Raw genomic sequence first — 27,378 nt, 5'->3', positions numbered from 1 at the left:
TAGATTTTGTTGTGGGTACAGAGACATGCGCGCACACACCAACCTCTCCAACCCATTCTGTTGGATTTTTATTTCTGGCGACGATATTCCCTTAGACAATTTTACCTTTCAGTACAGGGATAGCTACGAGTGTGCAATGTCTGTCTCTGAGCAGACCCGAGAAAACTAATTGAAAAGGGAGACAAAACTCGGCCATTCAAAAGACTCAAACGAACTGAAATGATGGAAACCTCAGGGGCTGAGAGGCCACTGGGAAGGACTAAGAGGAACCAGAGGCTGCAGGGGAAGCTGCCCCGCAGTAACAAAAGAACAGGTAAGACCCAAAAGAATGGAAAATGAGTGCCCAAATGGAAAAAAATTCAGTAGGTCAGCTGCCTTTGTGGTTTGGGGGAAGAAAATAATATGATCGCATTCATAAACAGAACTCTGATAATCAAGTCGCTTCCTTAATACAACAAAAGTAGTAATTCTAATTGGCCCAATCGCTTCAACAAAACAGCACTTCTATACACTAAAAGCAACGCTATCCGAGCAAAAATATACTGTCACATCAAAAGAAAGAAAACCGAGCCAAAATTCCAGGGTTCCAGCCCCTTCCAGGGCTGTACCAAATGAACTGATGATCTCCTCTGAATACACATGTAACTTTCAAACAGACAAAACCAAACTTTGTACTTCAGTGTCAATTGGTTTTGGTTCTCTTCTCTCTGCACCAACAATGGCAAACTGCGCCCAACAATATTTGCGGGGCTCAGATGACACTCCCTTGACTGCAAAAATGCGCTATGTTTGAAAATCAGAGACACCTAAAGTGTCAGCAGAGAGAAAAATCACCAGAAGCACCTGAAGCTAAAATGAGAGGCTCACTCCCAAGACACGCTACTGGAAAGACAGACAGACGTACCCAGGCCGCTCTGCCCAGCTCACCTGGAACACCAGCACACCCATGTGGGACACAGCCAGGTTAATTTTGGTGCCCTCACGGTCAGACGCAAGGTGAAATCGGATGCCGTACATCTCCAGTTTCCGAGCAATTTCAAGCACTTGGAAGTCTGATTCAGCAGGAGTTTGACCCCTATAGTGAGGAAGAAAAAGAAAACAGTTTTAAGAACAATCTGATTCTACAATATTGCCAACACAGTGAAGAAACTTAAAGCTTAGCTCTGGCACTGAATGAGATTTTTCTGCCTCATTTAGCTGGGCAGTTTCACTCCAAGTATTACATCAAAATTTTTGTATTAGGGGCAAATGCTACGGAAGATAACAGACTCAAAATGCATCCCGTAGACAGAGGCACTGAAACACATGTCAGCGAGTTCAGAACTTTTTCGTTTAGAAAAAATAAACTTGAACAAATCAGAATTCAAACCACAACGCTCCTCCTTCTGCTTGCTTGTATACATATTAACCAGATAAAAAGCTAGAGACCAAAGAGCTGCACAGTCAGCATGACAGAAACAAAGCGAATACTGCCCAGAATGACCCACTTCGGGTGGGTTTCGGGACTGCATCGCAGTTATTCCCTGTACTGCCGGGCGCAATGCCCTCCCCAGCAGGATTCCTCCTTGCCACAGAATCCAGAGGAGGATTTCAGACATGGTTTTGGAAGCATCATCGGCCGTTTAAATGATCCCGAAAACAGGCGGAAGAGGTACACACGTGGAGCACGTCTTTTTGGAGCGTGCACAAAGTCCAGGCGAGAAATACAGAGACTGTTACAGACTCTGGCACGCACCACTCACAGATTCAGCCTCCATCTACTTCTTCACAAGCCTGCTGAAGACAAAAACCTGACATCTTGTTTTCCTGCATCTTCTCCCCCCCATTTTTCTCCAGAAGGGGGAGTTCCTTGGATTACAGCGCAGTTTTTGGCTGGCTCTCAAGAACAGAAGGGTGGCCATGGACCCTGCCCAGGACACAGAGGGCAGCGCAGAGACCTGAGGCCACCAAGACATGCGATGACCCCAAAACACGGACCACCCCGAAATAAGTAATTTCACAAGCCTTGAAATGATCAGCTGAAGCACTGGTAGTTGTACTGATGAGAGCTTTTCCCTACAAGTCAAACCTGTCTGAGACAGTTCGGGGGTCCTGATGGGGAGTTTAGGACATTCCAAGAAAATGCAGGAGCAGGAGAGTTCTTGCTTCTCAACGTGCCCCAATTACGCCACAAAGTAAAGAAGTCCTTATGACAAACACAAGCCTGTTGCCTAAGGTAGTGCCTGAACTAAAAAACATATTGCAAGACAATACTAGTGGCCAATTTTAGGCATAAATATGGTCCAGCAGACTGGGTGAGGCAGGAGCCCCTTCTCCGTGCTGACCACATGGGAACACGAGCAGCACAGGACCTGCCGGGTACTCGGACCCACGAGCTGTATATACGGTGACCCCCGCGTCCCCACCAAAAACTATTACAAATAATAGATATTACAGGATTTCCAAGCAAGTGTCACATGAGCCACCTCGCTAGTGCATTGAATGAATTGTTCCCACAAGGCACAAGTTCACTGGGATAAACGGTACAAAGAAGACACAGGACAACAATTTATTATTATTCTATTTACAACCAACTAGTGCTCACACCAGATTAGATTCCTGCACACGCAGTCAAAGACAAATTTTTAAAATCCTGTTTTCCAAGGCATGGCCTTCCTTCCATAAATCTGTATTTGATTTCATTTAATTAAAACAGAGGAGACACTATTTGTAGCATGATCTATTTTGGTGTACTGTGTAGTGCCAACCACAACATCAGTATTAAGTTCTCCCGCTGCCCTGCCTTGCCAGGCATGCTCCCTAAAAACACCACCTCCCACCTACCTACATGAAACAATCTTTTTGCTCCATATAGATTTCTTGTAAATATAAATTCAGAATATTAAAGTGGATGATTACTTCTTTTGAATGTATCAGAAATGGGGACAATACATCTATAAACTGCACGTAGGAACTGTCTCTCAAATTCAGAGTGCAACTAAGAAACTTTTTTAGTATGCTAACGTTTTAAAAATGGAAGTTGGTAGAAGAAACAATGCTTCTTTGATTCTTAGCAAAATGCTCCTTAGACTGAAATGCACACATACACAAAAACGCACTGAGAAAGTAAAACCTGAACATACATATATTTGACCATAGGATTTCAACAGTTTTCTATTGCCTTATTCATTCTGGAGGGGAAAAAAAAGTAACATAAGCCACTACAACAGGAAATCTTTTTTTTTCCATCTGGAGAAAGCAGGGATTGAGGGGAGTTCCTGACTTCATAAGTTCAGTCCATAATTCCAACCATGTCCAAACGTCAGTATTATACGACCATGTACGTATAAAGGGATTCTAAAGAACAAACACAGAGGAACAAAAATCTGATGCCAAACTACATAAAAAGTCTTGTAGTTGCATTTCTACCAGTGTTACCAACACATATTCTAGTTATGCCTAAAAGCTTTAACTGGTGAAGCAAATTTCTCTTCCCCTTACTGAAATGAGTAATGCTGGAAGAAGCATTTTCATACCAGCTTTAAGTGCTACTAACGTTTCATCCATAGATTCCTTAACTGCATCAAAATGCCATGGTTCCTCTTCATTAAACACATACAAGAAAAAATGGTAGATCATCAATATTAATTTTGGCCACCATTTCCCACATTACACTCTGAGCACTGTGTGTAGCTCCCACCCACACTAATTCCTGCTGTAATTCTTCTGGGCAGAGCACATTTAAGCATGAAAGCAGCGTTTTGTCTTTTAAAAAGGATGCTGAGGTTGCTGGAGGTTGGGAAGCAGGGCTGGAAGGGAAACAAAAAAATCAGGATAAAATTGCAGCTAGGAAATTGGAGCTATACAGTCCTAAAAAATCCTCATGAGTATAACTGCTGCAGAACCACCGAGACTTATTTTACATTCCGTCAGGTACGACCCAAAGCACGGCACATCTCAGAATGAATAAAACAAACCGAAGCAATAACCGGACACTGGTTCTGACGCACACGACGTGCTGGGGCCTGCACAGGCCGTAGCTTCCCCGCCGCTCCCTCAGACATTTGCTGCAGACTAAGCTGCACACACCAGCCTGAAAACAATCTGCTCTAATTTTGTTCAGCCACTAAGCAGATAAATCTACTTAGTCTTCGCCAGGTCAATGGACAACAGACTATCTATTACAAGTATTCTCCGGTAGAAGCTGCTGTCAGTACAACAGGTTTTAGTGTAAAGGTTCCTTATGTACATCCACCTAGACAAATACTGGTAGCGTGTTACAATATTCATGTGGCAATTGGGGTGATCGATTCAAAATAAACACTGTTAAATGCTAGCTGATTTACAGACCAGTGATTCATACAGAACTTTAAAGATGACCTATCAAAACGCTGCACGGGCAGAAATTGTTTAGACTACATAGCAACCTAAAGTTACAGTTTTTCTAATTTAAACACAATTTATGAACAGTCTATTTTCAAAAAGAATTTAAATCACGGACAAGTAGGCTCACAAGTTGTGAAAGGACATGAGGCATAAAAGTAAATGTAAATACACATCTATCAAAGATTCTGTTTCTTTCCCAAATTATGTATATGTACACACACAAAAAGAAAACACAGCAATCTGAACAAGGAAATGATATATCTTTCTAAATAGTTGATATGACACAGAAACCTCCTGTAAACTGGCCTCTGAGCAAGGGCATTCGAGGCAAAGCGAGGGCTGCACAGAAGGAAAAGAGCCGAAAGCAGAAGCCGCAGCAGCGACCTGGAGCTGAGCCGTCCTCCAGAAACGGGATTCTCTCCTGCAGGCTCTGGGTTTAGAAGTCTCTGTCAAAAGCAATCACCAGCCTGCCAAAGGTAAGCAAGGGAATAGTAAGGTCAGCTAAGGAAATAAAAAATGAAAATAAACCACAAAAATAAAAATATGACACACAAGGATGATGAGAGAGAGAAGGACTTTGTCTGTTGAACCCGCACTGTGCGTCGCTGGGAAGGAGACGAGGCCCACGGTCCATGTTCCCGCCTGCTCTCTGGAACAGAAACGAGGAAAAACGCGTCTGAACTCTGCGAAAACGCGGCACCGTCACAGCTCCCACTGCAAACAGAAAACGGTGGGTCTGGGAAGGGAGAAGAGACGTGTAAGGAAGTCACAGCTGGTTTTAGGATCGCAGCGCTTCCAAAACAACATGTCTTTAACAACAATTTTTCCAAAGGCGCGGGGAGATTTAGAACATGTGTCCAAGGTGCTCGGGTATCACTAAACCTTCGCCTGGAATCTTTTCTAACCACGCGCCTCAGCCCTTCACCTTACCCGGGTTTGAATGTGCAGTTCTGAAACATTGCTTTATAACAGGATTTGCAATCATTTTAATAAAATGGTTATATTAGATGCAATTCTCATTCAACTAATGAAAAGTATACTTGTGAAGCAAGGAACCTTTTCCTGTTAATCTTTGACTTCCTGGCAGACAAAAATACAAACTTCTCTTACTGTAAAGAATGATTAGAAGTAACTTGTTTGAAAAAACCTCAAACCTAATTAATAAAATTACCAGTCCCTGACTCACTCAGAAGACAGTCACGACCTTTCCATCACGAAAAGTAAACCAAGAAAACTCCCCGCGAGCAGAAGCAACTCAGTGGGATCCAGGCACGTGATTAACGATGGGCTGTTCTGTGCAGGGTCTGGATGTGCTCATCTCAGAACTACAAAATCGCACATCTCACATTCGAAAGAAATCTCCAGTTTGGAAGCCATCAGCCTATACTGTATGATGCCATCAAATCCTTTCCTGAAGCCATTTGTAGCTTTAGACCGCGCAGCGTCTTGCAGCACTAAGTTTCACAATGTTGTTACGAGTTGTATGAAAAGGACATTCCCCCTTTTCCTTTCATTTGCTTTGAAGTTGCTGCCTAATTGTTTCAGCACTTTTCTTTTGACATGAGAAAAATAATGAAATACTTCTGAGCAATTAACGGTTTTCTTTGCCCAGCTACATTCTCCCAAGGTGAAGAATCCTAGCAAACATATTAACTTCCTTCAAAATTTCCTCAAATTACTTCAAAGCAGCATTTAATATGTTCCTTCATCATTTCCGCATGCACCTCAAACGTTCGACATCAGAAAAAAACATCTGATTTCATTAAGAATCGACAAAGCTGCAACTCCATCAGTATCAATGATTTCAGTACTACTAAAAATGAGTGATCATAAAAAGCACGTAGTTAATTATTTAAATGCTCTGGCACTGATTTTCTAATACAGCAGGATGTGTATTATTAGAAAATACATGCCTTAAACACAGATGCCACCCTGAAAAATCTCCATTCTGTCTTAAAATAAAGTCAGTCAGCAACAATTCCCAAGTCTCCCCACGCAGAGCAAAAGGAAAAATTAAACTTTTAATACAGTATTTGCATTACAACACATAACCATGCTTAATATAATATATGTGTGGATATTCCCAACTAATAAAAGCACTCCAAATTGCTAAATTCTAATACTCAAGGTCTCAAAAACTACAGAAAAGACAGACTTATCAGGTGACATAAAACCTTTATCACCATTTTATCAAATACCTTCTCCTGGTTTAACCTGTCAGCTCTGAACTGCACACATCAGGTTAGGACCATTATAGAAGGTAGCAGTCTGAAATTTCACAGTGATATTAACATTGCGTGCTTAAAAGCCTAAAAGAACGAAGCCGGGGCACATACAGATCACGCAGTGCAAACCCTGATCTTCCGAGCAGTATTTTGGTCACAACAGATCCTCCCCATAGGTTGGCTTCTCCTTCATGAGCACCATGTTGAATCTACTCCAAATCTTCTTACTTACCAAAAAACCTGCTACGCCACTGAGACACTCACCAGTCTATGGGGCCGGATGGGATCCACCCACTGGTACTGAGGGACCTGGTGGAGGTACTCATCAAGCCACTTTCAATTGTGTATCAGCAACCCTGGCTAACCAGGGAGGTCCCGGTTGACTAGAAGTTGGCAAATGTGATGCCCATCTACAAGAAGGGCTGGAAGGAGGATCCGGGGAACTACAGGCCTGTCAATCTGAGCTCGGTGCCAGGGAAGGTCATGGAGCAGATCACCCTGAGTGCCATCATGCGACACATACAAGACAACCAAGAGATCAGGCCCAGTCAACACGGGTTTATGAAAGGCAGGTCCTACTGGACCAACTTGATCTCCTATGGCAAGGTGATCCGCTGAGCAGGTGAGGCTGTGGATGTTGCGTACTTAGACTTCAGTAAAGCCTTTGACACCATATCCCACAGCATCTCCTGGAGAAGCTGCAGCTCATGGCCTGGATGGTATATCTGCGATGGATAAAGAACTGGCTGGAAAGCCAGGCCCAAAGAGTTGTGGTGAATGGAGCCAAATCCAGTTGGCGACCGGTCATGAGTGGTGCCCCCAGGGCTCAGTATTGGGGTCAGTTCTGTTTAATCTCTTCATCAATCATCTGGATGAGGGGATCGAGTGCACTCTCAGTAAGTTTGGAGACGACACCGAATTGGATGGGAGTGTTGATCTGCTGGAGGATGGGAAGGCCATACAGAGGGATCTGCACCGGCTGGATCGATGGGCTGAGGCCAATTGTCTGAGGTTCAACAAGGCCAAGTGCCGGGTCCTGCACTTGGGTCACAACAACCCCATGAACGCTCCAGGCTCAGGGAAGGGCGGCTGGAAAGCGCCTGGAGAAAAAGGACCTGGGGGTGTTGGTGACAGTGGCTGAACATGAGCCAGCGTGTGCCCAGGTGGCCAAGAGGCCACCAGCGTCCTGGCTGGTACCAGCACTGGTGTGGCCAGCAGGCCCAGGGCAGTGACCGTCCTGTGCTGGGCACTGGGGAGGCCAAACCGCGAACCCTGGGGGCAGTTTTGAGCCCCTCACGCCAAGAAAGGCCTTGAGGTGCTGGAGCGAGTTGAGAGAAGGGAACGGAGCTGGGGAAGGGGCTGGAGCACAAGGGTGATGGGAGCGGCTGAGGGAGCTGGGGGTTCAGCTGGAGAACAGGAGCTGAGGGGAGACCTTCTGATCTCTGAACTGCCTGAAAGGAGCTTGGAGCCAGGGGGGGTCGGGCTCTGCTCCCCAGGAACAAGCGCCAGGACCAGAGGAAACGGCCTCAAGTTGCGCCAGGGGAGGCTGAGGTTGGATGTGGGGAACAATTTCTTCCCCAAAGGGCTGTGGGGCATTGGAACAGGCTGCCCAGGGCAGTGCTGGAGTCACCATCCCTGGAGGGGTTGGACAGATGGAGATGAGGTTCTCAGGGACATGGGGCAGTGCCAGGGGTGGGTTATGTTTGGACTCGATGGTCTTGAGGGTCTCTTCCAACCAAAATGATTCTATGATTTTACACTGCACACGGGGTAGATCTTCACATTTTAAGAGCAGACACATTAGGCTGTAAAACACACAACCTCACTGTACATCAAATGGACAGAAGCAAGCATTTCCAACAATGAAGTTTTTGTTTCTGGAGTTCCTGACTGTGTACTGCAATTAATTTTATTTTTATGGAAAATGGTTTCTTTGTCCCTAATAAACTTTACTGATTTCAAAAATGATCTGATTCTGATGAAAGTGACTTCTCCCCACCTCCCTCCACTCTTCTCCATCTCCTTTCTGCTTAACGAGTACAGAATGAGTATAATGCAACTGATCTATAATTATTTAGACAAAAGCAAGACCTATGCATTTGATGGCAAGCTGAACTTAATCTTGGTAGACTGGAAATTCTGAAGAATGATTTTGCTTAAAACCACTATTACAAGCTCATAATAGCTTTCTCTGGCTCGCTACTAAAGGTGCACTGAAAAATCACTCGAGAAAAACTACTGCCCAACGACTCTGTCTTAACTATGTAAGTACTGCTGCATCCAACTTTGCTTGTTAGATATAAATGGTGTTTAACTTACACAATCTTCATATCATGCTATTGCACAGCATGTTCAACCTCTACCAAGCGAGTCCATCTGCTCCCAGGAGTAAACATTAGGGGTGTACATTCATCCTCACTTACACATGCTTCCTGTGGAACTCCAGAATCTTTCCTTCAATTCTTTCCTGGTTTGGCAAATACTGGTTTGTTTTAAGGTGTTCTCGATCCTCTGATTCATCAAAATCCCCTATTTCAGCTATTACAGAAAAGAAAACAACATTAGAATAGGAAGAACCAAAGGAGAAGGAACAATGACAGAAAATACTTGGTAAGGAATTACAGAGACCCCAAGAGCCAGAACGTGTTTTCCTTTAAGTGCTTCAAATTGGTGCATTACGCTTTGTATCCAGCTTCATTTTACAAAATACTCATGTTTATTCCAAGCAGACTTCCTGGAGATTATTGCAGTATTTGAGCATCATTTGGAAAATTTAGACTTTACAGTCAAAGATATGAGACTCGTGCAGCAGGCCCGTGAGATGGTTTTATCCAGGGCGTCAAACTCATTTTCACCGGGGGCACATCAGCCTCGCGATTGCCTTCAAAGGGCTGAATCTCATTTTAGGACAGTATAAATGTAGGAGTAGTTCTAAATATTTCTTTCTTACAAATACCTCATACCAAACCGGTATATTTTTTTGCAAATATACAGAAAATAGTTATGGACAAGCCTACTTGGGAAGAGGGGAAATTACATTTTAGGACCCGCCAAAAATAAATACATAGCAAAACGAGAAAGGAGTGTTATTTGACTGTAATCCCCACAGAGCCTCCATCTCAAGCTTTGGTGTCCCCTTCACATATTGATGCCTTTCAGAAACGATGCTGTGGATTTAGGAAGAGATTTACAGAAGAAAAAAGCATGAACAGCTTCATGTGATAAGACACAAAACAACCAGAAGACTTTGGCTTGGAAAAGAAAAGCATGAGGCAGGCAGAACATATGCAAAAATTACAAGTTGAATAAATATATTTTAAACATTATTTACTTTTTCTGATAATAAAATATGAAGTTACGATATTAAATTAAAATACAAAAAGTTTTAAACAGACAAAAGGGTAGATGTCGCCCTACAAAATTCCCCAAAACTAACCTGTAAAGCTCATTTTCATGGAAGGACACCAAAAATATAAGCAAATTCAACAATTAGACCAATACATGGAAGCAAAGCTCATCAAGGGCAACTAAACAGAGAGATGCAGAGTCAATCTTTCACTTAGAAAGCCCAGATGCCACAATTACTGGCTGGATGCAGCAAAGGCAGTGTCACCATACGCCTGGCTCTGCTTCCGAGGGCTTCCCCACAGCATCTGCTGCCAAGTCCTGCCAGAGAACGGCCAGTGGACTAAGGGAACTAATCATCTCATGCAGGGCAGCTGTTCTTAAAAAGAGTTTAAAATCACACCAGCATACGAAACAAAGAAAAAAAATTGAAAGATACTTCTGTAATATAATTTATGTTAAAAATAATCATATTCTTTCTCATTTCTAATTTTCTAGGAGAGCAGAAGCAAGCTAAGCAAGGGGAGATGCTGAGATTTGCTCACCAGCTCTGTACGGCACTGCTGGAAAATCATGAGCCAATGTTAGTTGTGTCACTCACCGATGGCACACACGCAAGATGGCTTTGCTCTTCCAATAAAATCACCATAACTAATTGGATTATTATATTACAATGCAGAATTATATAACTAATAACTATTTAGCAGTGCACACGCGAAGAGGTATCATTTAACGGCTTTTGTTTCAAGCCAGCAGGGAGGCACAAAACCCCCTTTCTGTAGCTCAGGTTACAGATTTGTAACCACTCTCCTCATTTGGCTGCTGCTCGGGCTGATTCAGTGTCTGAACACATTCAAGGATTTCAATCTGCTCATCTTCAAGGCCACATTTTTAGGCCTTTAGGCGCATACAGACTGAACGAGCAGCGACACGGAGAATTTCCAAAGCAATCGCTTCTCATTTCCAAGGAGGAACGCTGCTGACAGCCCCACTGCTGGACTTGTTCTGGCATGTTACTGGTTTTATTTCAGCCCAGTCTCTATACACTGATCTCCCGCCAGCCACAGGGAAATTGCAAAACCAAGGCAGGGAAGCAGGGAGGCAAACGGGAGCAGGATGAGGAGTGCTGGTGAGCTGGTTCGCAGACGCCACGCAGGGGGGTTGGTTTCCTACAGCATCCACGAAGCCAAAGTTATCCCATCCGTAAGCACCAGCTGTTCCACCCCACAGCTAGCCCTGGTGATAATCCCGGTGTTCAAAACCAAGGGGTTTACTGCACATACAGAGGGAAATACTGCAGGACGGAAAATGCTTTTAGCTCCCACAGGCGAGATACTCACACTGCAGGAGGTGCGAGACCAGCAGGGCGGCCGTGTTGTCGCTGCAGGTCAGCCGTTCCTCCGCCAGGTCCCTCTTGATTTGCAACGCAAACAGGTACCTGAGAGAGAGCCACAGCTTGGAGTTACAAACACCACCTCAGCGTGAGAAGGAATGAGGGGTCTCTAAAAGCAAGATTTTATAAAACCAGCATCTCCTCACTCTTCCTTTCTCCAAACACACGGTAACACAGAAGCCTGGCTACCGAGGGCGGTCAAATCAAACTAAACAGCTCGTGACTATTCCAGTGCAATTTATCGGTACAAATGAACACACAGGAACACAGAGGCAGAAGGAAAATCATGCTTTGAACAAGTGGGATTTGGGAAGTAACAGCAGCTGTAATTTTCAGCTGGAAAGAAACTTAATGAAAACTTAAAGAAACTTAAAGAAAATCACTTCAAGTGATTTTATCTATTAGAGAAAAGACGGAGGAACATCGCTGGTTCTAATACCTTGTTAAGAAAAATAACGCGCATTTCTGCTAGCACTCAATTCATTTATGCAGTGGTTGTATTTTCTAGGACTATGTTGGCAGCCTACAAAGACAGTCAGAAATTCAATTTCCTTTTCTTATACTACTATACTCATTTAACTAAAGTATTTTCCAATCAGTTGTTAAAGAGGAATAGATTTCTGTATAACAGTTTTGTACAATAAGCTGCCTGCAAAACATACAAGGGTAGAAGAAAAAACATGGCAGCCTTGAAAGTATGCTGATAAGGACCAACTTAGTAACCTAAAACAAGTTTATTCTATTTTTATGAAAGTAATGCTGGCAAGTCTTCTGTGATTTCCTTTTTACTTGAAAGACAGTGTAATATGGACTCCAGTAAATGGGCAACTCATTACTATAAACCTTTGAACTGACAGACTGATCAATATTCATTATGAAATTACACCCTGAAAGACACAGTAACTTTTAAAAAAAATAATAATTAATTTTAAAACATTATGTATCATATTCTTGAGGCAAAAAGATAATAAAAGGTATACATTTTGAATGTGTGGAGGGTTTTTTGAAGTACTGTAAGTATGTATTAAAGACTTCTACAAAGTACGCTCTGCTTTCTGCATATCTCACTGAGCTACCTCGATTTCTTCCATATAGTCACAATAAAGTGTACACATTATTAATAGCATTATGAAATACCCAGACGCTTTAAGCACAGACCAGAATTCCACAATAAATACTCCATAAATAGGCAAAAATACAGTTCCTGCTCCAAAAAGCTGCATTCCTATAACATAGGAAAATTGGGAGCAAAGGAAACATTTAGAAAATATTCATCATTACAAGAGACAATTGCATCTCATCACAGCAGTTCTGCTGGTTTACTGTGAAATAAGGAACCGCTGCAGATGTCTCCAACGATTTCCATTTAAAAGAGGAAACGCGTTAAATGAGCTCTTCAAACACTAAAATCCCGGGGAATGTGCTTGTCAGAGGCACAGACTTCACAGCACGTTCGCAGGTGCCAGCAAGTGTCTGCTTAACTCCCTAATGATCAGTGGGCGACTGGCAAAAGTGACCCATGGTGAGCACTGGTGAAAAACGTGAACAGCAAAGCTAGTTGGAGAATACTTAAAAGCATGGACTTCAGAATTTTAAACGATAAATCGTTTATAAAGTATGTAGTGGTTACTTTATCTAGTTACTGCTTATAAATTTACGTATTTCCTCTCTAGCCTGTCTCCTTTGGCACTGTGATGTTTGGCAAGCCCTAACCTGCACTGTTTTCTGCCTTGAAAAATACGTTTTCCGATAACATTCATCTGCCAATGTGTGTCTTCTAAAACTGTGACGCTAATGAAAAGTGCTTCTTTGCTCATCTTCAATGTCAGTTTGGTTTGGAAACAGAAGCCATGTCCTCCTGTTCTTACCTTCCTATTGTTTCAGAAGGTAATGCAAATCAAAATCTTCAAAACGAGACTTTACCTGGTATATTCCTCTTGCAGCTGACCTGGGTCTGGAGGGAAAAACTTGACCGCTAGACGAAGCATTGTAGTCTTTGGTCCTATAAGAAACATTTAGTCATTTCACAACAAACTCTTGTTCTTCATCAGCACATACAGATTATGTTTTCCAACATGCACAACAATACAGCGCACACAAAGTCCGGCCAGCTTTCAGCTTGCCGGCTACCTATAGCAGGGCCCGTGGGGTATAGATTGTCCGTGTCAGCGGAGACACAGCAGACAGGGCTGTTCAGTTCCTCTGAAAACAAGTGCATCTGCGGCCTGGTCCTGGCATGCCTGCCAATACCCATCTCATCCCATTCTTAACGCTGTTCTTGTCAATCTCAACAACAGGGAGAAAAATTCAACATTTTAATCTAAACAGAAGCCTTAGTAACTATCTGGAATAGTCCATAACGCTCTGTGTAACATTTTATATTGAGAAAACCCAACTGTGACTGGATTGCACTAACAGTTTCAGTGTCATGACTCTGGCTGCCTCGATGACAGCCACGAAGATGCTGAAGGGAGTGGAGCATCTCCCGTGTGAGGAAAGGCTGAGGAGCTGGGGCTCTGGAGCTGGAGAAGAGGAGACTGAGGGGTGACTCATTCATGGTGATCAATATGGAAAGGGGGAGTGTCAGGAGGATGGAGCCAGGCTCTTCTGGGTGACAACCAGTGATAGGACAAGGGGCAATGGGTGCAAACTGGAACACAGGAGGTTCCACTTAAAGATGAGAAGAAACTTCTTCATGGTGAGGGTGCCAGAGCCTGGCCCAGGCTGCCCAGGGAGGTTGTGGAGTCTCCTTCTCTGCAGACATTCCAACCCGCCTGGACACCTTCCTGTGTAACCTCATCTGGGTGTTCCTGCTCCGGCGGGGGGATTGCACTGGATGAGCTTGCGAGGTCCCTTCCAGTCCCTGACATTCCGTGATTCTGTGATGCGAGGCCAAGCCGGCTGAGGAAGGCTGGTGCAGGGCGGGTCACATCCAACCTGACTTTAGGCCTGGCCTAGGGAGGCCCAGGCGGCCCCGCTGGACAGCCGGGGTGCGCGAGCAGGACCTGCCGGGACAACACTGACCCAGCGGAGGCTGCACAGCCAAGGCCTTTGCTGATAAAATCACAAAGGGTTCTAATCCAATGGGGTTTAATCCATCTTCTACAGAGGAACATCTTTGAAAAACCTTAACTCTACCTTTTTTCTTAAAAACAGAGTTCAAGAAAACCCAAGGCGATAGTATTTTTTCTGTTTGTTAAGAAATAAACAGGAAGGCTACAGTTCCACTTAAATAGGAGAAGAAACTTCTTCCCAGTGAGGTCCTTTCCAGTCCCTGACATTCTGGGATTCTGTGATGCCCACAAAGCCATGTCAGCAGGGTTTTCAGAGGGATGACACGGGGCACCACCATCGCCTGCCGCACCACGACTGGGCAGCGCGGCTCTGCTCCTGGGTTTTCCTGTCTCCGAGCAGGAACAGCCGAGTGTTTGGCAGGCAGAGCACTGACCCACCTTTGCTTCCAGAGCCAGCTGAGCACCCATTTGCAGCCCCCCCCGGACAAGAGCTGCTCGTCCCACAGCCCCACCGACAGCACCGACAGCCACCTGCCAGGGACCGAGCCCTGTTCCCAGGAGCCGGGACAGGCCACCTGGAGCATGCAGAGCTGGACAAGGCAGGACAAACCACGGAAAGACGGACCCCCCTCTAAAAGACAGGGGAAGAGCTGGGAAGAGAAAAAACTGCAGCCTCGCTTCTTGCTACACCGTTTGCCATGGACTTCATGACCCAAGCGAACCTCAAGGCCAGCCCTGCTTATGGGGGAGGTGCCTTCCAGCCCTGCCCGCCCTGGGATTCCACAAGCTGCTGCAGTTCCAAAGCAAGCCTAGCCAAATTAAAAAAAAAATTTGTTTGAGCGCATTGGTAAGCACCAACCAGCCTGGTTTCATTTATTTTAAGCACTAAGATCTCTTAAAGCTTGACAAAGTCCAATTTAAGCCTAGCCACCCCAAAGCACAGTGATTTCTTCTGTCCGGAATACCCAATTCCCACACCCCAGATGTTTCTCCACTCACTTGCCCTCGTTTGCTAACAGGGGAATAACAAACTTTGCTTTCTGCCAAGTAGCTGGAGAACTAAGGCTCACACAACAGCAAGAAGAGCAGCTCCCTGCCTCTGAGCCCGAATTACCACAGCTTTGGTGAACAAAAAGCCCCAAATCCTCATCCAAATGACAGTGTCACATCTGAAAATGAAAGGAGCTGGAAATAACACCTTATAACAATATACGAAGGTTGCATTTGATTTTATAGTTGTTTTTAGTAGTAGTTTAGTAGTTTATAGTAGTTTTTAAGGTTGATTTTATAGTTCTTGAGATGTACCAAGTGGGGAAAATAAGTAGTTCGTTTATTCCGGGGGAAAAAGAAACAACAACAAACCAACAACAACAACTTTACATCAAATTTCTGAAAATACTTGGAGCCTTTGGAGAGCTTCACAAGGTTACGAGCAGATCCGTGCGTTACTCTTGCCCATCAACTGGAAAGTATCGCTGCCAGAGCAACTTTGGCAGTGTTCCGAGCATCGCTTACAGCAAATGACGATAAATATTAAAAACTAAATACGCAATACTGCATATTTGCTTCTGCAGCCCAACTCCTCCTCTTTTTTTCTTTTTTTCTTCTTTTTTAATCTTGCCTTTCCTCTGTGAATAAGTCCCATTGTAATGAGGAAAAGAAACACAGAGCCAGCCTTAACGAAGCTACGGAATATATTGTAAGAAACCAAATCTGAGCAAAACCAAGAACATCACCAGAAACATCAGGCAAAATTACCCATGCAGGTATGGTGAACACAGCACTATATAAAGTGGCAACACCCCCGAGAAGGTATCCAGATGCCAACCTGATATTGTGCGCCTGTCAGGAAGTCAAACATTTGGATCTAAACCCCTCGCCCTCTGGAGTTGTTCAGCAATAAAACTGACTGTGTTCATTTGAAATTAACCAAAAATAAAATCTTTATCATCCAACACAACGTTCTTCACATCTCCAAAGAGGTCATTAGTCAAGACCAATATGAAGTAAAAATTAATAATCTAGAGCTTTTATCTTTAGAGAGCACGTCAAAGACTCAGAACTGCATTAAACAGGAAACGTCATCAATGCAATCACAGAATCACAGAATGTTAGGGATTGGAAGGGACCTCAAAAGATCATCTAGTCCAATCCCCAACGCAAAGTACAGGGTTTGGGCTGTGGTTCTTTAAAGCCCATGATGACAGCTCACACATCCCCTGCTGCTGGGCTAAAAGTTACAAGGTTAACTGTAAAATCATTAAATTCTGAAAAAGCAAACGAACCAAAAAACCCAACCCCCAAAAAACCAGCAAAAAAGAACCTCAGCAAAACTTCTGAAAGCAAAAATATCGGAAAAGGTCCCTTAGTACTTAAATGTGCACATTGTCAAACAGTAACGTAACTCCCCTCTGCAGGCTGTGGATTCAGCACAACTGTCCAAAAGTTCCCAGGAAGACGCTCCTGAGCAACCGTATGTCAGTGCTGGATTCAATGACAGAAGAGCTTAAATTACTACACACGCAACTGATGCTCGAACTGGAAACGTTTTCAAGGCTTTCCACAGTCACTTCATTTTCAAACCCAGCAGAATGCCGGGAAGGGACTCAACTAGTGAAAAAAGAGAAGAAGAGTGCTCACCCAAGCCATCAAAACTTTACAAATTTAACCCTGATTTCAGAACTTGAACATGTGCCAGGCAACTGACTGGTGTCTCCTGTAGATTAAATTTTTTTAAAAAATAATAATTAAAGAAATCTTCCAGTGTCACTGGCACATAATGTGGCTGGTAGAGCACCAAGCAGTAGAGCAGCCATAAATTTTAGCACAGTCTCATGGTTTTAAACCATTTTAGAACAACATAAGCACCGGCAGGGAACACGTGGCCTAAGGGCAAATTTTCCCAACGGATTCGGTACAGAAGAGGATACAAAAGGAGTAACCCAGGAGCACCTGTGCTCCACCAGATCTTTTCACTAAGACATGATTCCTTCCAGCCAGGAACACTGGAAAAAAAACCAAACCAAGCCTAACTACATGGAATACACAAAATAATGGCACTCCGACAATTTTTGGGGGAGTGTGTGGGGGAATTGAAAGTATTTCAAACCCTCCTGAGGAAGTCGCCTTTTATAGCTGGTTTGGCTCTTCTGCTTAAAAGCCAGTGTCGGTAAAAGTTAAAACCATGACCTTAAAGTTAAAAACTCTCGCTAGAATTGGCAATTTCTGATTTTCTGGCAATCACTTTTAGGCAGAAGAGTAACTAAAAACTACCTACCGGTACTAATTTTCAACATTTTTCAAGAAAGATTTTGAAAGGACCAGAAATCCACCACACCCCTGTGGATTTTGTTTTTTCACAAAGCCTTTACAATCAGGAAAAGAAATAAGCAAATGGATTAAATTCATTCTAAAGGTTGAAAAAAAAAAAAAGGTTTGATCTAATCTTTCAACATCAGAAGAACTAGCACACTGTATTCTTCAATTATTCTTAACCTTTCGAGTGCCTCTCACATTGCTTTTTAGAGTAGCGCAAAGCAAAGATAGCATCGCTATTGCAATATCCTCCTGGCCACAGAGCAGAAGCAGCTCTGAGACGCAACCGGCACGATAAATCAGAACATTCCTTTTTCTTTCCATCATCAGACAACACAATTTACAAAAGCTCACGAACAGCACATGTCATGTTTCACTTCAACTCAACACCAGCTGAGCCAACCTGTCTAGATATTTATCACAGAGATTCATGGCTTCAGTGCGTTTCCATTCTACCCACCACATATTACACATTAAAAACGTCAGGTTTGCATGCCCGAACAGGAACCACCATCACCCTGAGCAAGTACCATTTTCAGGGAAGCATAACCAGTAAATCAAGTCGTAATTGTGAAAGTAACCCACATAAAAGCAGATGCAAATTAAGGAAAACTTCCTTTTTTAAAGCTACTTACTCCGTACTTGTTTAATAACAGGTTTCATAGGTTCCAGCCAAATCTGAAATGAAAGAAAAAAAAATTACAAACTGACATTCATATTTGAATACAATATGAACACATCAAAAGTAAATTCAAATAAAGTAGCAATTTATGAGTATACATTTCTTCCTCCCTGAAGTGACGCAGCAACTCCTTTGCTTTTAAAAAATATACTCACCTATTTGAATCGACATTTATCGTGTGTCAGTAGAAAACCCACTGATCTGTGCTTAAAGCTCATCTGGGCAGGAGTCACAACAGTAAAAGCACCCAGCAGAACACAGAAATGACACCAGAACACACACAGGGGTCAGGCTACAGAACTACACAAGGTCTGTACAAAATGACAAGGTCCAACTTTTTTCCCTTTCAGTGCTCTGTCCATCTCTCTTACCTACCTATGGATTTTTAGTTAGTATCAATTTCCCACAAATTTTTCTTTTTTGACAAGCACATTTTTAAAGAAAGACTATTGTTGTTCTAGTAAAAGTATTCATAAAACTAACGCAAAGTGTACTGGATGCTCAACTATTATTTTTTTCCCACCCCTTCAAAAAGAATTGTAACAAGACAGTTAAGTTTGTTCCTTCCTAGTTACTTGTCTGTCTGAGAGAGAGTTGAGGATTTTAAGAACCTTATTAGATGCAGAAACACTTTGGAGGCTTTGCGGAAGAAACAGAAACTAAACAAGCTTTACTGTATTTGCTTCACTGAAGAGCAGCGTGTATTAGCGCTACTAGCGTTCTTGTGTTCTCAGTCATATTTTGTGCATGCGAGTCCTAACACTAGAAAAAGTAATAGAAAAAAATAACAAAGACAGAGTTTTGGGAACATTTTCTAGTTTAGAAGCCACATTGTCCTCTTCACAAGGCAGAGGATAAGCGACTAGGAGACTTACAGAGCACCAGTATTTATCTAGATCAATGATTTTAAAAGCTTGCAGGTCTAGATGTCTGCTGAGGTTTATATTTATTAGAAAGAGGTTTGTAATGACTCCTCAGGGAAATTAACTGAATACTGAACTAACTGAATATGAACACTACCAAAATTACCCGGGTAATATGACTTTGTAAGTGTTCCACAGACTACACTTTGAGTTGATGTCCCTGCTTTCAGAGTTTATTTATGTCTCTGAAAGTGGGAACATCAGCAACTATTTAACTGCTTTATACATTGTTTGAGATTTAACAAGAAATAGAATCTGATTCCTCCCCTCTGCTTTATTAGCTGCCATTGTTCTGGTGAGCGAAGCAGATTCACAGCAATCAAAGAGATAATCCTCCAGCAGACTCTGAAACTTTTGACATGCAAGCAACTGCATTCACCCAATCTTTTTATTGTAGAACCATAGAATTGTTTTGGTTGGAAAAGACCTTTAAGATCTTAGAATCCAATTGTTAAACTAGCACTGCCAAGAATTCTACCGAATGGGTCAGGAGACTGTACATACCCAATATGACTGGATGTTCTGGAACTCAATCCCAAAGTAGTCCGACTCAATCAAATTCAGATGCTTGTAAACTTCTGTCAGCAACGTCTGGCCATAATATTTTGACTAAGGAAGTAAAAACAAAAAAAACAAAAAAAACCCCAGTGAGATTAATATAGTTTAATAAGTTTACAGCAAATGAAAAAAAAAATGGCATCTTTAGAAACCATAGAAAAATACCTCAAAGACTTTTGCCATCATTCTTGCCAGTGTAACACACAAATGCCCCATACACAGGCATGGCTCCACTAACAGCTTTCACAGAAACCAAGGAACTCGAGCTGGAAGGGGCCGCTGGAGGTCAAGGTCACCTCTGTCCAACCTCCTGCTCACAGCAGGGTCAGATCGGCTGTAACCATCTGCAGCTCCTCCAGCGACTGCTGGAGAGAGTCCAGCACAGCCACGGAGATGCTGAAGGGAGTGGAGCATCTCCCGTGTGAGGAAAGGCTGAGGAGCTGGGGCTCTGGAGCTGGAGAAGAGGAGACTGAGGGGTGACTCATTCATGGGGATCAATATGGAAAGGGGGAGTGTCAGGAGAATGGAGCCAGGCTCTTCTGGGTGACAACCAGTGATAGGACAAGGGGCAACGGGTACAAACTGGAACACAGGAGGTTCCACTTAAATATGAGAAGAAACTTCTTCCCGGTGAGGGTGCCAGAGCCTGGCCCAGGCTGCCCAGGGAGGTTGTGGAGTCTCCTTCTCTGCAGACATTCCAATCCGCCTGGACACCTTCCTGTGTAACCTCATCTGGGTGTTCCTGCTCCGGCGGGGGGATTGCACTGGATGAGCTTGCGAGGTCCCTTCCAGTCCCTGACATTCCGTGATTCTGTGATGCGAGGCCAAGCCGGCTGAGGAAGGCTGGTGCAGGGCGGGTCACACCCAACCTGACTTTAGGCCTGGCCTAGGGAGGCCCAGGCGGCCCCACCGGACAGCCGGGGTGCGCGAGCAGGACCTGCCGGGACAACGCTGACCCAGCGGAGGCTGCACAGCCAAGGCCTTTGCTGATAAAACCACTAAGGGTTCTAATCCAATGGGTTTTAATCCATCTTCTACAGAGGAACATCTTTGAAAAACCCTAACTCTACCTTTTTTCTTAACAACAGAGTTCAAGAAAACCCAAGGCGATAGTATTTATCCTGTTTGTTAAGAAATAAACAGGAAGGCTACGGTTCTCTGCCCAAGAAACTGGTGGGAACCCAAACACCCTCCCCACACCACACCTTCTGCGCAAAGGCATTTGTGATGATTCCCACCTTGAGAACCTCTCTCTCACCAGCCCTTTCCCAGCCAAGTTAGGTGCAAAGCCACAAAACAAACATCTGGCTGTGGTAACACAGCACAAACCGGGAAACTTCCACAGCACACCCAACACAACCGCGCCAGGGTCTGCAGATGAAAACATCCAAGCTTGCTCTCAGCGTCGATTATTGCACGACTGCGGCAGCCACCGCAGGAAAAACGGCATTTATGGACCTGCCCCAGTCTACCCAGATCACACAGACAAGAATCCAAAGGGCTCTGGCATCCCTCGCCAGGGCTGGCTCATTTGGAAAAGTCAGAGGGCCCGGAGACTTTCTCATCCAAACAAGCACACAATTCTGTAACTGACTCTTTAAACACACAACGCTGTATCTTTTAAAAGTATTAGGCATTGTAATAAATTAGTAAGAGAGAATAATTTAATAAAATGCAAATGAAAATATCTAACAGAAAGAATGGGCCATTTTTAAAAAAGCGGGTTTAAAAAGGTAAAAGTATGGGGAAAGTTGGGGAAGTTGTTTCACATTACTGAGATGCATAAAAATTCAAGAGAAATTGCAGCTTACAGGAAAAAGAGATTAACTGTCGATGTTTTTAAAACCGTGCAATTTAGCTAAATACCTCTGTACCACTTCAAAAAAACCCCACAAAACTTCAGTGAGAAAAAGTACAGCAGCTCTGCAGTACTGCAAACCTGAAAATAGCCTTGCTAAGTGCAGCGCTGGGAGCGGAGCTGAATCCAGCGCTCCAGCCGCGGAGGGAAGCACAGCGGGAGCAGCACAGGAACGACTCACGCTCTCACGAGTTGCCTTTTCCTGGGGGCGAAGCGCAGCTCAGGCAAATGCACCTGGCCCTAACTCCACTCATTCTGAACGTTTCTTGGTATCACGCTGGGTCAGGCCGCTAATGCCGAAACCCCCAAATAAAACTGCAAGTCAGGAGAAACGATCCAGTTGTTCATCATTTCAGTGATACAGAGATGCCTGGGTGGGAGATGACACAGAAGGAGCGCTCTCCTCTTTCTCAGGACAAGTTTTGCAATGGCTAAAATGGCATTTTCTTTGTAAGAACATAGGTGATTTTTTAATTTTCTTTTTTTTTTTTTTTAAGCCAAAATCTGTGCTTGCAGAAGACTCTGTGGGTGTGGGTTTTGGTTTTTAAATGACAACAACGAAATAAGGAATGACACAGGTAATGGTAAACAACCTCTTCAGTAAATCATCATCTTCCTTGTCTGTCTACAGACACATTTCTCAGACACGTTACGGATCGCTTGCCACAGGACCATGCTCCTGGAGAAATGCATTTTGAAAATGAAACTTTTAACTTCAAATGAAATACGTTTTTTGTTTTGCACTTGTGGATAAATCTTAAAGTAGTAACAGAAGAAAATATCCTTAAATATAGTAAGACCTTTTTTTTTTTTAAGGTACAGATACACATGCATTTATTATTATAGTATGTCTACTATTCACAGGCACCACTGATTTGAGAAAGAAATGCTTTTTAGCCAGTGATCACTGTGGAGATGCAGTGATGCTCTGATGGGCCTCATGAACTTCCCTCTGCAGAAGATGGGCCGCGCCAGCTCCTCGTGGCCACCTCCAGAAGCCACAGCCCAGGAGATGTCGCATTTCTCATCTGTGAAAGAAGCAGGAATTCTGGTTGCGACCACCTTCCATTAGAATCGTTAAACTCGGATTCACCGCTGAAAGACGTCTGGTAAGAGTCAGACAAGCTTTGCAGTCAAACCGAGTCCTGTCCGTGGCCAATTATACACAGGCGTTAAAATGATCCTGATCAGACCATGATACACAGGTCTCTCCTGGGTTACATTTCTGTGGCCCCATGGTCTGCCCAGCTGCCTTCGTTTTGCCCCAAAAAAGTGTCTGTTCGGCATGCGGATCCGGCATCTCCCGCCACGGCCAACCCTGCGCTCCTGGCCAGAGAAACCCACAGAGAAACTAAGACAGTCAGAGATGGGAGCACTTTGCATCTGATTAAATTATCAAGGTGCCACCCGAATGGTAAAAGTGCAAAACTGTAAGTGTCACTTATGATAACAAACTGAGAAAAACCTCACTCTAAGCTGAATGTCATTTCATAGTACTTCCTTCAAACTATAAAGCAACAATAACAATGTAACATTTTAAAATAACAGTATTAGTTTTATTTTATAACAAAAATGGGTTACAACAGCTTGAGACAGAACACAATATTTTATTACTATGTCTCAAATGCTGTTGGGGAAAAATCTGAGCTGTTTAGTTCCTCAAACTGTTTGTTACATTTATAACCATCTTTCTGAAAAGTTTAACATGTTGAAGTAGACAAAAATGAAAGTTGTGTAGTGGGTACCTCCACATCATTGTTTAATCTGCATAAAAGCAGCACAAAGCAAAATCTTTTAAGTAATTACTTAATTACTGTAATTTTGACGTCAGGGCAAGAAGCTGCGTGAATGCGTTTCAGAAAGGTCCTGTTTTCAATACAAATTCACCACACGGCATACTTTCCATTCCAAACATCTCAATTACTCTTTATACGCTGCCAAGACGACGACTACTGATACTACTGAATTATTCCATATAAAAAGAAAGAAAAGAAACAGGGTAAAAAGAATGAAGTCAAGAGCTAGCCAAAGTTCTCCCTGGTGACCCAGCCCTAACTGTGCTACAGACTATTTTAACAAGTCATCAGTAGAAGGCTGTTCAGTCCGATTATATATTTTTTAATGGATCTGTATATTCAGATGAAGCTGGAAGAGACCTCACAGAGACCAACAGGTCACACTTTCTAAGCTGAAGTTTCTTGTCTGAAGGTGGTATCTGTATTTTTCACTCCATCAGAAAAGGCAACATATTCAGTGTGAGCAATTTTTAGGACAGAGGAGTAAAAATGTAAATTGAAAAAATAAAGTTGGAACAGCTGTTTTTCTTTTCTCATCCCAACTGTTATTTCCTGTTTTCTCAAACATCACCTCCATGGCAGAGCCTCCCTTTGTCGTAACGTTTGAGCTTAGGAAGACAGAAAAACAAACTAGGAACACAAAGCCTGTGATTTTCAGTAGACCATAGTTCAGTATTATCGAAACCATTTCTTCTTTGGCAACTCCCAAACTTGTCTTCCAGAATGTCTTAACTTTCTGCTTCCATGTATTTCAACTTAAAAAAAAAAAAAAACCACCCACACAGTATTTTCATAATGAGTAGTACTTTCATATTCCAAAATGGACAAACTGCCCCTGCTCAGACTTTCCAAAAACGAAAATCCACTTTTGGCAGCAGTTCGGCTGGAGGGAGAAAAAAAAAAAAAAAAGTCACTCCAAAAGTCAACAGTTTGGAGAAAAATGAGAGTTCTAAGCAGAGGTGGGGAATGGAAACTCCTGCACGGGCAGAGCTGGAGGAGCCGCTGGCCCCAGCTCCAGCAAACCTCGGATTTTGTGTTACAAAACCTGCAGTGTTGGGACAGTGAACAGTGAATCTGCATGAGAGAACAAGTTTAGATTTGACATCATCACAGACAAGTGGCCAACACGGAACAGCTGACAAGAAGCAAAAATTGACCGAAATACAGAGCCCTGCACCACTCACTGACTTTCTTTTCATGCACTTAAGTGGTCTTCCTAATGAAAAAGTGATTTCTTATCTTTTGGCAAATGAAAAAAAATTACAAACAGCAAGTAAACATAGTGGTTACACTGGACTTGTTATTTCCTTTCTTACCCAGAACCACACAAACATTTCAGTGAGTTTATCGCTCTGTTTATCCCCAGCCCTTGTGTAATCTCTCAGATCTCTGTCCAAATGCAGTGCGATACAGAAAAACGCCTTCAAAACCCCCTATTAATAACGATCATTAATGCCACGTATAAACAAAAACTGCACTTAGGAATACAGCGTGTACGTTTAAACCATATTCATTTTAAAGAAGGAAATAATATAAGATGGCAAGGAATACCATTCATTAACTTTTATTTTCATGGCTAAAACAAGACGACTTTACAGCTCCGTATCCAGTTTTTAATCTGCGGACTGGAAAAGTAAAAAAAATAACTGTCTTCTTTTTCAGTACTCCTTTAATTTCCTCAATTTTGACTGGAACAACTAACTCAAATGCAAACAGTCCCTGCCTCCCCACAAAAATGGGTACCTGATAACAACAGATGTGTGAAACTTTGGTTTCACGTGCTCAGCCAGAGACTGCTTACATACTATTTCGTTTTGATAATCCAAACACTTAACAAGAACTTTCAGCTTCAACTATTTCAATACTTTGTGAAAATCGTGTTTTAATTATAAATAGATTTGTTTTATTCACTCTTATATGCTGACAGGTTCCAACTACAGGTTCTTTTACTAACAGCAAAAAGAGGTTGCAGAGCATGTACCAACCTACAGAGCATCGTCACCGCACCAACACCCGCGCGTCATTCACCATCACAAACCGAGCTTTGGGAACACACCAGCACCCCGAAAACCACTTCAGAGCTTCTTCACAAATTTAGATAGCGTATATTTTCACCTGGAAAATGTACTTCTTTTTTTAAATGTTGTGCGTCATGGTATTTCTACATGGCACTGAAATCCAATCTACTCAAATATAGAAACTGCAAAGCCAAATACAAATTTCTGAGCTGCTTTAAATTACATTATTACACTGTACATTGAGTATAACTTTTTGTTTAAAAAAAAAAAATTCTAAGACTTGCCCCCAAGATTCTTTCTCCTAAGATTTTAGTGGTTGCTTTTGTTGTGAATTAAAAAAAAATAAAAATCCAGTCAGACAAATTATTCTAGAAATGCAAGTCTCTGGCTCATATAATTAAGGTTAGCTTTAAAACCTGTGACCATTTAAAGGTTCAAGCAGTGTTAAAGCACTTCTCTGCCAAATGAACAAACACGCTTTTCCAGAGCGGCCAGACTTGCCGGATGCCTGAAAGGAGGAAAACAATTTGTTGACATGGGAAAAGATCCCCAAGAGGGAGGGAATTATGCGAACGAGACTGGGAAATGGATACTTAGGTAGATAGTATGTAGGGAAGAAAATGGTCCCAAGTTCCAGAAGTGCTCTCGTGCTGAAATACCTGGAGCACTTGAAATAAAACACACTGTGCCCAGAGAAAAACAAACCAGCACGGTGTTAAGCATTCAACCAACACGGGGGCCCCAAGCCCTGTGTACAAACAGCACACACAAGATCTACATAAAAACTCTAAGGCATCGGGGAGAAATTCTCAGTCGCTTTTATTACCTGGAGGGAAAAAACACCAACGTGCTCCCCCCAATACCTCTGGTTTGTACTCTGCTCGAGACTACCTGGAGAAGAGGGAAGTCACCCCAATTAAAACCCTGGACCATGTCACTGCTGTGTGACAATCTGGCACCAGATTTGACGCTTGCTAATAATTAAACATTCAGACGACAGCGGCGACAGCAGCACGGAAAGCAGCTGCTTTGTGGTGGTGAGGCCCACGCAAAGACTGAGGCAGTCAAAACGCCAGAAAATTGCGCTAATGGTGATGCTGGAACAGTTTTTGCAACACGTAGTATTTCGAATAACCTGCGAAGGGCCACAGCAACACCACGGCAAAGCCCTCCTCAGGCACGGAGCCTGCACGCTAAAGGGCTCACGCTCCATTCAACACCTGCTCTGTTAGATGCCTTCAAACAATTCCGTGGCCCAAATAACCAGGGACGGATACAAGTGCCTAGCTATAAAACGGCCTGCTGTCAACACAGGCAGCAACGCCTTTATCAGCCATCCTCAAAAAAAAAAAAAAAAAAAAAGTCTTTTTCCACTTCAAGAAATTAAAGTTCATAAGAGAATGACTAAGCACCTACTTTGTTCATACAAGCTGTAAAATAGTGTAACAAAGCTAAGAAACTAGAAGTTAGGAGACACTTTGCTACAAGGCCCTCCATGCCGTGCAAACCACGGCAGGTACTCCAGGAACTCACACAGCACCATTTCGTGTATGTATACGTATACAATTCTAAGTTTTTAAGCCATTTTAAACACAGGCACTCCTTTGCTTCCCTTTGTTCACAAAAAAAAAAAATTACTTAAATTGCTAGTCTTTCTCCATTAATTACACTTTTCCCTCAAAACCTTCACTCATGTTCACATCACCCATTGACCTGGGCTTTCCCTACGAGGTGTTACGGTACTCCAGGCTGGCACACCGCTTGAATGAGCCTCTCCGAAGGAAAGAGTTTAAAACATTATGGAAATAAACTGATCATGAAAGATTCTTTACACAAATCAGGTATTTTTACAGGAAAGGCCAAAGCTATCCTTCGTTTTGTGCAAA

The 27,378-nt window shown here is 43.0% G+C and overlaps 1 protein-coding gene across 4 annotated transcripts in view; it reads right to left on the bottom strand.

Moving 5' to 3' along the window:
* The window catches only part of FARP2 (FERM, ARH/RhoGEF and pleckstrin domain protein 2), a 79,976-nt gene that overhangs the window by 38,827 nt on the left and 13,771 nt on the right, over positions 1 to 27,378 (bottom strand). For all 4 annotated transcript variants that reach the window (XM_065639803.1, XM_065639805.1, XM_065639804.1 and 1 more), the window contains exons 3-8: positions 19,767 to 19,871; positions 18,293 to 18,335; positions 13,252 to 13,330; positions 11,276 to 11,373; positions 9,014 to 9,128; positions 928 to 1,075 (exon numbers count right to left, since the gene is read on the bottom strand). In XM_065639803.1, coding sequence (XP_065495875.1) covers positions 928 to 1,075; positions 9,014 to 9,128; positions 11,276 to 11,373; positions 13,252 to 13,330; positions 18,293 to 18,335; positions 19,767 to 19,871 — 588 coding nt within the window. The remainder of the gene's footprint in view (positions 1 to 927; positions 1,076 to 9,013; positions 9,129 to 11,275; positions 11,374 to 13,251; positions 13,331 to 18,292; positions 18,336 to 19,766; positions 19,872 to 27,378) is intronic.

The sequence above is a fragment of the Caloenas nicobarica genome, chromosome 8, assembly GCF_036013445.1.
Source record: "Caloenas nicobarica isolate bCalNic1 chromosome 8, bCalNic1.hap1, whole genome shotgun sequence".
Taxonomy (NCBI): domain Eukaryota; kingdom Metazoa; phylum Chordata; class Aves; order Columbiformes; family Columbidae; genus Caloenas; species Caloenas nicobarica.
The sequence above is the reverse complement of the archived record's forward strand: the minus strand, read 5'-3'. Positions and strand labels throughout refer to the sequence as shown.